Raw genomic sequence first — 12,100 nt, 5'->3', positions numbered from 1 at the left:
TTTGACACTCACGTTGCTAAAGTGGTTTGAAAGACCTTCTACATTGCCCATCTGATCATGAAGGGATTCACATCCAGACAAAGTGAGGTCATTGTTCCCCTGTACTCTTCACTTATCAGACCAATGATCGAGTACAATGCCCCATTCGGGATGTATCTCACCCGACACCTGCAGCAATTGGAGAGACCCCAAAAGTTCCTCACCAAAAGGATAAAGGGACTCCAAAACCTGTCATATACTGCCAGACTGAAGAAACTCCAACTCTATTCAGTTGCATACCGTCTGCTCAGAGGTGACCTGTGCCTGACATACAAGGCCATGACCAACCCGGAATTAATGGACATGCTCCACCTCAAAAAATCCAAATCCACCAGAACCACTAGAGCAAGTGACTTAAACCTTAGCACGGATATAAATAGGATGTGCTGGAGGGATAGATTTATCACCCAGAGACTCCCCATGCTGTGGAATAAAATCCCGGTCCATGTGAGGCAGAGCACCTCGCTGGCTCTGTTCAAGAGAAATCTTGACCAGTGGATGTGAGATCGTAGGTTTACCCCGGGAATCATCTCTGTGTCACTGCTGGACAGAAGCACAACAAACTAATGGGCACATTATTTCTAACATAAGGGGTGGCGTAAGCCACATAACTTCGGGCTAGGCTTATAAATGCCTTAGAGCAGATAGCCTAGTATAAACCTATGAACCTATGAACCTATGTTTGCACACACACACCATTGAGGTGCATAGCAATTAATGATATGTGTAGTACTCTGGCCACTGTAACTGGATGGGGTGTAGTACCATGAGCCATCATCATGCAGCATCATGTGGTCACTCAAGGCTGCTAATGTGTGCCAGACCGGCACAAAGCGTGCTGTACCTGAACTGCAGTACCATGGCTACATTCACCATTTCACAGCCAGTTGTTACATGGGCTTGTAAGATGCCCAATAGGGGGCATTGCCTAACATGAATGTGTTATGTGGTGAAGAGTGTCACACAGCCACATGAGAGGCCTCTACCCCTCAGGTATATTATGTGTGCTGTGTGGATGGCATTTGGGATACTGGAGTGTGACCTTACAGCGGGTGTCTGAATACGCCATGTGCAGCATGTTAACGTGTACTGTGTATGACACAGTTGTGTATGTTGTGTGCATGTGTATCAACTCTGCCTATCCAATGTCCACTACAGTGTTGCCACAATTGTGTGGGATGCTCTGTGTATTGCATGTGTTTGAGGCAGCTACTCACGTTACTGAGATGTGCATAGTCTCATAGCAAAGATGCATAGCATGCATTATGCGCAGGTGTGTGACGTGTACATGGCCTACACCTCACCTATGACATGCACATTTAATTAGCAATATTAAATGTAGAACACACTCACCAGCATGGGTCTGCTGCCTTGCTGTCACACCAGAGGGACCTACAAGGATATGAGACAGTTTGTCAGTGGCAACAACTGTGGCATTGCTACTGTGTGTTTGCATTCTTACAGTAGTACGACTGTTGACAGTCACAGGCCTACAGATTATATTCCTAATTATTATTATTGCACAACACTAGGCACTACATCTTGTAACTACACAGTACACACCTCACATAAGCATGATCTACCAATAGAGGTAACAGTAGTGTACAGCTATGCCATGTTACCTGCATGCTCCATGTCAACTTGCTGGGTGGCTCTGGCCTACATGATGATACATGTTAGTTGTTGTTGTTGTTGTTGGCCAGGAGCCACCTGGCTCAGGAGCAGTCCCTCCACTCTGGTGAGGGGGGATGGATGGCTACCCCACCACCTGTGGCAAGCTGTTGTCTACGGATATCAGACGCACACTGCCGGACATGTCTAATTAAATCACTGCAGTGATGGCGTACCTGCTCATATGTCCGGTTATGCATGCATATGTCATTTATCCTACGGACAAGATCTTGCTGCAGTGCAGTCCGCTCATGTTGGTCCTGGCTGGTTCTTTAGAACAGCAGGGCGTAGTGCTGAACCATGGTGGCTGTAATCACTTCCTCCTCTGCTGGGCTATATGAGGGATTATGATGGTGGGCCATGAACCTGGAAGACAATGAAACAATATGTGTGAGCAAGTCAATTGGCACACATAACATTCTAAAATACAGATATCAATTAACTGCCATATATAGCAACCTGTTGGCTGTCAAAGGATACACACTTTCAATACCACATATCAGTGCTCAACCCACAGCTGCCTGACAGTGCCTGGCACACTCTATATATCAAACCATGTTTTGCACAGCAGCAAAGATAAACCAGTCTGTAAGACTATACAATAGTACATGGCACACTGTATGCAACACAATTCACCACCTAGCCACAGGGGGTATATACCAAGCTAATGCATAATGTAACATGTAATCCATTGCAATGATTGTAAAGTCCAGTTACAGTATTACCAGTATACCACACTAGTCATTGATGGCAAACTCTTGCCTAACATATGTGCTCATTCGTTAATATAGGTGGCATACTGCTGTACTAGACTATACATGTTGCTAGATATGCACCTATATCCTGTAACACACATATGACCGAGGCCATGGTACAGGCATACACGCACACACACATCGACATACATACCAGACACAAAGGTATGGCAACCCACATGAACTTTACCTGTGTACCATACAGTACTGTGTGTCAGTAGTTACAAGACCTGCCTGAGGTATGTCATCTGTAAGGACTACGGGGAACAAACAAAACAGTGGTTCCAAGACATGTGGACATACACCATACTGTGCTGTTTAGGCATACAGCTTCAGGTAGTACTACAGTTCATACAGGGGTTGGATTAACCAGCAGTAACACTCAATAAGCATACATGTACTGCTGTAGCCTACAATGGGACACCCCAGTCGACATAAATGGACTACATCAGACTGTATGGCATACTGCTTTTTCTGCCTAGCAATAGCGTACACATCTTTTGCTGAGATCACAGCTAGGACACATAATACCATGACAGAAACAGTTTCCCACTTAGCTATCACACACATACAGAACTTTGACACATTCACCAACACATTCACCATCACACTCAGTCAACCTCAAATAGCAAGTATTGCAACAAGTACATGTGGGTGTGTATCGGTTCATAGGTAGGTTATAGGCTATTGGCCCTAGGACCTATAGATGTCTAGCCATACACTACCCTGGCCTTTGACACACAGGTAATTTCATTTCACATGGCCCTGTCAAGCAGAGCCACAGAGGTGATTCCCAGGGTGTAATTCCTATCTCCCATACAATCAACAGGGTTATATATGATGACTGCTAATTAGGAGCTTTGTTTGCTATTGATAGGTGGTTTGTTCCAGAATATGGGATGTCTCTGAGATAGGAATCTATCCCTCCAGCATGTGCTGTTTATTGAGGTGACAAGGTTTAGGTCCCTAGAGCATGTAGCTCGTAGGGATTGTGATCTGTTTACATGGAGCATGTCCAACAGCACTGGGTTTCACATAGCTTTGTATGTTAGGCAGAGGGCACCTCTGGGTAGGCGGTATGTGACACAGTTTAGCTGTGGTTTTGTGAGACGGTCTGCTTAGGGCATCTGTTTGAGGCTGGTATTACTCTTTGTGAGGTATGTCTGTGTCCTTTCCAGTTGCTATAGATGTCTTGTGAGGTACATACCACATGGAGCATTGTACTCTATAATGGGTTTTATGTGTGTGGAGTAGAGGGGAACACTGACCTATATTTCCCTGGATGACACACCTTTTTTGATGACATGTGCCACATAGACAGATTACATGACTAGTGTGGCACTGTGACTATCAAAGGGGAGACTACTATCCACCTGTGTCCCATGGTCTCTTATCACACCTTCGGTGTTAAGTAGACTACCACCTATGTGGTAGTTAATGGGTATTGAGTTTTTGCAAGGAGGGATGCTAATGCAGTGTCAACATTGAGCTTGAGTCCATGGCTTTGTCACCAGGCATCTGTTGCAGTAAATATGACCCTGTCTCTCTCTCTCTCTCTCTATATATATATATATATATATATATATGTATATATATATATATATATATATATATATATGTATATATATATATATATATATATATATATATATATATATATATACACACACACATACATATAAACATCCATTGGTGTACATATAGATATACATATAGGCACATATACAGTCCACCTTTCATGGTGGAAATATCAAGTATGCAAAGGTTGTGAGGTATACAGTTATGTCATAATATTGCACAGTGTTGTGTGGAATGCATTGAAGGTGTTCTCAGCCCATATAGCTTTAGCAGGCCTCACTGGCTGCAACACTGCAAACCTGACGAATCATACCCACAGCGTTTAACCACCACATGTCATATACCAGCACTGTATGCTGTCTGGTTTGCCACACACTACAACCTACATAGAAATATGCACATAACAACCTTCAACAACATATATATATATATATATATATATATATATATATATATATATATATATATATATATATATACACCTTTCACAAACTGTTGCAGTATGTCCCTTGCTCTATGCACATGTACAGATGCTAATATATCTGACACAGACATATCATGTTGTAAGTCCATGTACCTCACAGCTGATCTGTTGGGCCTTGCTGCAACATGAACAGGTGTCACATGTGAGCACACAGTAATATTACAGGGTGTATATATAGCTGCAAATGCTAAATTAGCATACTAGCCTGGTACAGCTGCTGCCAGTGCTAAGCCACACGTTAATATGACTATCATGCATTTGTTACTCTGTCACATCCATGTTAACATAACTGTATGCGCTACTCCCCCAAACAGACATTGTACACACTACTGTACAGAACACAGATAACATGGATCAGATGTTTGACATTTAATGCTGAACTACTTATGTCACAGTCATATCCCACTGCACACAGCTACACACTGATTTCTCCATGGCAGTAGTTATGCAGGGCATCTGTGCATAGATACGTACTGCTGCCACATATGGATGATTCTAACTATGTAGAGTACTCTTCAAAAACATCTACTACATGCCAGTAAATACATATCTGTTACATACCTTTCCTTTGTATGTGTTTGTAGTAGTCAGTTCCGTGTGTTTTGTACACTTTGTTTTGTTTATATCTTATTTTTTTCAATATATTATTCTTTTAATATATTATTTTTTCAATATATTATTTTTTTCAATATATTTTCTTTTTTTCAATATATTTTTTTCAGTATATTTTTTTCAATATATATTTTTTTCCAATATATTTTCTTTTATATCTTTTTTGTTTCCTGCTGCTGTTGCTGTGGTCTGTGTTGCTCTGTAATGCGCTCTCTCTCTCTCTCTCCGTACCTGCAGTGAAACGATTGCATGTGTGGACAGCTAGTACAGCCTGCTTTTATAGGTATCTGCACATGTGCATGTGATGGCCTCTGCACAAATTGTTGGCCACCATTTGGCAATTGCATGCAGTCTGCTGTGTGGTACTTGCACTACTCACTGTCATAGCAACCAAATGCTATAAATTGCTAAGTCAGGTAGGTGTAGCCCTTTCAGCTTTCCGAAGTGGGGACCATGCTTGTTTGCTGTGGACACCGTTGTGTAAGTCAGAAGGTTGGTGTATTTCTTGTATCTGATGCTAGGGGTGTATCCAGTGATTTGAATGTTGTACTCAGACCTGAATGTTGCCACTTCCAGTACACAGTTGTCGGTGTAGAATTGTACTCACCCCTACAAATGCTAACACAAGATACATGGGAGTATGTAGTTTCTTTTCTACTTATACAATTAGCTACCATACATGCGTAGTTATTGAGATGTTTTCATATGGCACATGAACTGTTTGTGAACTGCTATACTGTGGATATTAATGTACTCACTTCTGCACAGTTTGTGGGGGTTTTTTGTTGACATTAGCACAGGATGCTTATGAAAACTGGACAATTCCAGTACTGAGTATGCCTACCTACATCCTTGCTGGACCTTGAACACACAGGTATTTTGTACATTTGGGTGGGGATTGTTCTGCTATGATGCTGTGTGGGGGTTGTAAAGTGCTGCTGTAACATTATTTACTGCTAAAATGGCTGGTTCTGTTATCACAGTCATGTAATGCAATTCCACAGCAACTGCTGGTAAAGCTCCACAGAACAGGTTTTGTGTTATGGCATTCCTATCTTACCTTTACATTCACTCATTCTGATGCATTATATATATATATATATATATATATTTCAGCAACAACCTGCTGTATATCTAATGTGGCTTAGTGGTACTTCATGCAGTCTAGTGTGTCCAAGGTCCAGGGTTTGAGACTGACAGTGGTGTTTTATTTTGCTGCTGAGCAGAACAAGGGCCCTCACATGCAGGGTGACTAAGGCATTTTTAAGCAGTTGTAAGCAGGTTTGCGCGAAGCTTAGCAATACTTAGCTAAGTGCACACAAGCACACACTCTCGATAACCCGCTAACTACTGCTGAAAAGTGCTTACTACCACTAACCCCCGCGCTCATTTCTTTGAAAGAAAAGAAAATGGGGAGATAGGAAAGTGGTGAAAAAGGGGCACAAAGAGGGAAAGACAGTAGGGAAAATAGCTCGGGATGTGCAGGACCGGTGTAGGGAAGGTCCATAGTTGCCCATTTCTTTAACAGCAACAGCTGTGCATATACTAGTAACTTGAAGGGAAATTTGAAACCTTCCACCCCTGAAAGAGGGGTGAGGACAATAAAGTATGTTGTACTGCCAATTAAATTTCAGTTTATGTGTCCAGCAGACATGTGTGCAAAATGGGCAGCTATGTATGGGGCATAATTTTTTGTGGGAGCAGATTGCCCATTTTTTTTTTCAGGTGAGAGTAGAATGTGGGTTAGGGGGAGTAGGTATATTTTGGGAGGAAGGTTGGGGAGGTAAACAGACAAGACAAACAAGACACATACATAATATGACACATGGGGATGGGTGAACACCATTGACGGGGAAGGATGTTTGGAAATCGCAAGCCCATGAGCCCACAGATGGCAACAGTGGAACTGAAATCCCCACCCATGGGCAGTCACCACTGCACCTTCACAGCCAGGAGGATGGCTGTGCTGGGGGCTGTGTAGGAGAGGCAGGCTCACCCATGAGTCACGCCACTCTTGCCTCAAGCTGGCGTAGAGTATCAGCGACTGAATGCTCGATCTCCCTATGCACCACAGCCCGGACTGTTTGGAGGGTGATAGGTGGCCCTCCTCAGGCCACACTTGCACAGGGGGATGAGCCCCATCCCCTGCAGCACTTCCACCTGAAGGTGGCACAGGACCAACAAAGGAGGAGGTCCCAGGCTGGGCACTGGACCTGCTGGTGCCAGGTGTCATCACCAGCTGAGGTGGGACAGGTGGGTCCGCTGGGACCGGCCTTCCCATACGTTCTATGTTTAGGAGGATTTAATGACAATATGGGTTAGTAATAGCCAACAGCATTCCAATTTAGTTGTAAAAGCATACAGTAGTATTCTCATTAACCCAACACACCAGAATTCCAACAGTTGAACAGCAAGCATAACACATGCATATATAGAACAACAGTGGACATTTCAACAGCATGCAAGATTGATTGGTGGCAACAGGCCACCAAGATTGTGGTATGTGAACAGGGCACATGCATCAAAGTAAATGCAGATATTTATAAACCAATAGGACATGTGTCCCAACAAATGTTATGAGATTAGACATACCCATTGAGGTGTGGAATTGCATTGTTTATGCACATACAGTAGGGTGTAAAAAGTTACCTCCATTAACAATGTATATATACTTATAGTTTACACTACATTCCTATTGACTGCAGTTATATATCCCCTACATGTATTATTACACTAGGCAATGTCCGTTAAATTGTGAAATGGATTTTGCCAAGCTGATTTAAGTTGCCTTAGTAATGTAGGATGTATCCATGGTTGGTGTGAGTTAATTACAAGGGTACCCTCAAGATCAAAGTCAGCCATGGCTAAATCCTGCATTACCACCCCCACCCCCCCACACACACACACACACACACACAGGAGTGAATTATTGTTTTTGCACAACGACATTATTTAAGAAAGCAATTGATTACCTTTTTAAATAATGCCATTACGTTTATTAAGTAAATTATTTTAATTTTCTTAAACAAGCAGTGCCAGGATCATTACACCAATAATGAGTCTTTCAGGGGAAACCCACAAAAACAAAGAATTTAAACAACTTGTTTAGAGTTACACAATATGTAAGTGAAAAGCAATGACAATGAAACTTGTATCTGGAGGTCTGCATTCCTCTATCTTAACTACCATGTTTCAGCTGTTTCTGTACAAAATGGGCATATCCCTTGCATGATAGTTCATAGAAATATACCAGATTCCAGTATGCTCTTCTATACCTGCAGAAGATTCCAGATGTTCGGAACTAGTCAGTTGCCCTTCGTACCTTGGTCATACAGGACATATGGTACAGAGGCATAATAGCCTCAAGTATGGAGCCTTATTAGAAGATTACTAAACAATAAAACAAGTAAATAGATATGATGGTTCTCAAATGTTATAGCACTATTTCTGTATTTTTCATATTGTTCAGTTGTTGAGTTCACACAAATATTTACTTTTAGATGGTTTATGAGCTGTTTGAGCTTTGTTCTATCTTGCAATTAACTTATCATCAATTCAAATATTACTACAGCAGCACACAGCAAGGCTATAGCATACAATTGTCATCCCAGGAAGGAAACAATGTGTGGCTGAGTCAGATGGACTCTGAACAGTAAGTATTATGTTGTTTTGCAAAAAAAAAAAAAGTAAGCAGATGTGAAATCTGCAAAGAGGCAAGCAAAGTGCACATCAGATATTTTCAAATATTTGCTTATCCTGTCACTTGCTCTGTAAAGATTATTGTTGCTTGAGAGGTAGGAAGTAAGAAAATTACTTCTGGTCAGATATTCAACAAATTTAACAAACTTTGCTTCTTTCTTTTTTCAGTAATCATGACCTAGAACACCAGGCTGTAAAATACTTCATCCTCTGCAACATTTAAGTCTGCCAATGTGAAGCAATTTTTTGTCCATGGGAGACTAAAGAGAAGATTTTTGTCAAAAGGCCTGCAGATGTATGCATAAGATATGAGCACACACTAGTATCATATTACCTACTTAATATGCTGGTAAGATGGGCTCCTGGCGTAGTTACTTTACAGACATCAGAAGAATCTCCATAGTAAGCTCTCCACTGGTGCTTTGACTACACACCAAGGTGGGGAAATTTCTGCTTGAAAGATCTGCATTATAAAATGACTGTTGCCTGCTGTGTGAGGGTCAGCTAACCTAAATACAAGGCTTCATTGTAAGACGCCTGTTTGCAGAGTTAGTCTTTCAGTCATCTTCCAAGATTCCACTGTCAAACCATCCTATAATTTGCAGTCATGTCCCAGAATACAAGAGCTGAATCTCTGCTGGACCTCAGTTTTCTCACCGAAGAAGAGCAGAAAAGCATTGCCCAGGTGCTGTCTAGGGATGCTGATCTCCGTGCAGTAGAACAGGGTAGAATAAAGTAAGCAAATCATATTTATTATAAATTTGTTTGCTAGTTAAGTCTAACCACAAGATTTATCTTTCACAAGTAATATGGCTATAAGTTTCAGTAAAAAAAACACACTGATCCCGTTTATTATCTTGGTTATGTGTGAGAATTCATTAGTCCTGTTGTTCAAAATATTATCATTATCCAACGCTGTTCAATTCATCTAACGTGTTTTTATATTTGGGTAATGGGGATTTTTTTTACTTTTTCCCTAACTTTTTAAGAATTTAATAATGTATGTGTGAAAAAACAAGGTAAAATATGGGAACTTGATTTATTTCATATCTTTGCCCATTTTTTTTTAGAAAATTACAATGTATGTGTATAAAACTGTAAGCAGTTTGTAGAAAATTAAATGACCTTGTTTCATTTTAATGCTTTTCATATGTTCTAAAAATACTTCATATACTTTTTCTTTATATGGAAATAACTGAATATTTATATACATGAAACTCTGCTTGTTTTATGACATTTGTAGGATGAAGCATTTTTCTTTGTTAAACTGGGCCAGATTCAGGAAGGCTTACACGGAGCTCAAGAGTAGTGTAAGCCTCCGTGTAAGCCTCCCGATTCAGGTACAGCCCAAACCTCCGTGTAAGAGACAGCTAACACGTCTCTTACACGGACTGGGCGTGGAAATGCTCAATACCTCATTTGCAGCTCCAAGATATGCAAATGAGGTATTTGAGCGATCCACGAAGCAGAAACCAGTCCGTAACGGACGTGTTGCAGAAATGTACTCAGCTGACAACTGAGTACATTTCTGCAAAATCAAAACGGAGCTATGTCAGCTCCAAATAAAGGGTGCATATGTGTCATTAAGCATGCCAATGGCCAAATATGTGGCCATTGGCATGAAAAAGTGTTGCAAAAATAAGTTATTTAACTTTTTTTTTCACGGGATTATTGTGTTTAACTGCAGCACACACCAGCATAAACGGGTGCGCTACCTAAAACTGAAAACCGAAGCTTATAAGCCCACAATTGTGGGATTTATGTATTACATGGAATGTCAATGGAGGGACTTGCAGACTAAAACAATATGGCCTCCGTTTAGTGGTTGTCAAGGGGAAGCTCCGTGTAAGATATGTAACTAAGCATTACTAGGCAATCCTATGTAAATGAGGGTTACAATACTGAATCACACTGCCACATAGGTAATGAGCACTTTCTGAGTAGTGTAAGAGTTAGAGAAGGGGAGGAACAGAGTAAGAGGTAGGTGACATCACGGAGGGAAGGATAGAAAGAAATGTCCCAGATTGGAGGGCAATGTAAGGTAACAGATGACAGACAGACATCAGGGGAGGTGTGTCCCAACAGAACACTAGGAAAGTCAAGAAATTGAGGGTATACGCTATCCCTACACTCCAAGTTTCTTGATATACGTATCTTGGCGCTGCAGCGTGTAAGGCAGGTTCAACATGTGGGAGCATGTTGCAAACTGTTTACAACGGTTTGCGCTGGCGCACGTGTGTAAGGCAGTGTGCGCGTTTTAGCATGAATCAGCCTAGCTAACATCGTAAGGATGTGTAGCGTGTAACACTGTGTAGGGATGTGTGCGTTTAATTGACTGTGAGCGTGTTTAAGCTGGTGTGCACATTGCTCCCCTCAGGAAACAGAGAGGAAACAGGAAACAACCAAAATACAGGAAACTGCCAGGGAATACTGCTGGAGTTAATTGGTGGAAACAATTACAAGCAGGCAATTACACAGGCAGACTAGAAGCCCAGCCCAGCACTTAAAACACAACAAAGAGCAGTGAAGGCTGTTTCTCACAAGAGATACTGCCAGAAGCTAAGCTATCAGAATTGAAAACTGAAATAAAGCTGAACTCAGAGCAGAAATGCTAGGGGCTGCCATGGCTATTATAATCAGGCATAGGCGAATTGCTGAGGGTGGTGACAATGCAGATGCTGACAGACAACCCAGAGTGAGGAGAAGGAGAAGAGTATACAGGCCCAGGGTCACCTACCATGGGTTACATGAGCTGGAGATAGTAGAGCGCTATAGAGTGGACAGAGAGCTCCTGCAGCAGATTGTTGAGCTGTGCAGGCCACACCTCACACACAGAACCAACAGAGGGGAACCCATCCCAGTGGAAACCAAGGTATGTGTTGGCCTAAGAATACTAGCAACAGGTACCTTCCAGAGACCAACTGGTGATATGATGGGGATATCACAGGCATCAGCCTCCAGGGTACTGCACCAGTTCCTGGATGCCATGTCACCACATGTCAGTGATCATATATATGTCCCTAATGACCGTGAAGTTGTGGCCAGCAATATTCGTCTCTTCCAGCAAATAGCGGGATACCCTGAGGTGCTGGGTGCAATAGACTGCACGCACATACGCATCAAAGCACCAGCCGGTGAGTGGGGTAGAGTCTACATTAACCGCAAGGGATACCCCTCCATCAACTGCCAGGTCGTGTGATGCCCAGGGCATAATAATGAATGTGTGTGCTGGCTGCCCTGGGAGCTACCACGATTCCCACAT

The 12,100-nt window shown here is 42.0% G+C and overlaps 1 protein-coding gene across 2 annotated transcripts in view; it reads left to right on the top strand.

Moving 5' to 3' along the window:
- Positions 1-12,100, top strand: part of SYTL1 (synaptotagmin like 1) — a 1,083,808-nt gene that overhangs the window by 546,103 nt on the left and 525,605 nt on the right. For both annotated transcript variants that reach the window (XM_044084360.1, XM_044084368.1), the window contains one exon: positions 9,007-9,573. In XM_044084360.1, coding sequence (XP_043940295.1) covers positions 9,446-9,573 — 128 coding nt within the window. In that variant the 5' untranslated portion in view covers positions 9,007-9,445. The remainder of the gene's footprint in view (positions 1-9,006; positions 9,574-12,100) is intronic.

Source organism: Protopterus annectens, chromosome 1.part1 (assembly GCF_019279795.1).
Source record: "Protopterus annectens isolate FY-2018-M chromosome 1.part1, PAN1.0, whole genome shotgun sequence".
Taxonomy (NCBI): Eukaryota; Metazoa; Chordata; order Ceratodontiformes; family Protopteridae; genus Protopterus; species Protopterus annectens.
This window is presented reverse-complemented; position numbering and strand designations above follow the sequence as displayed.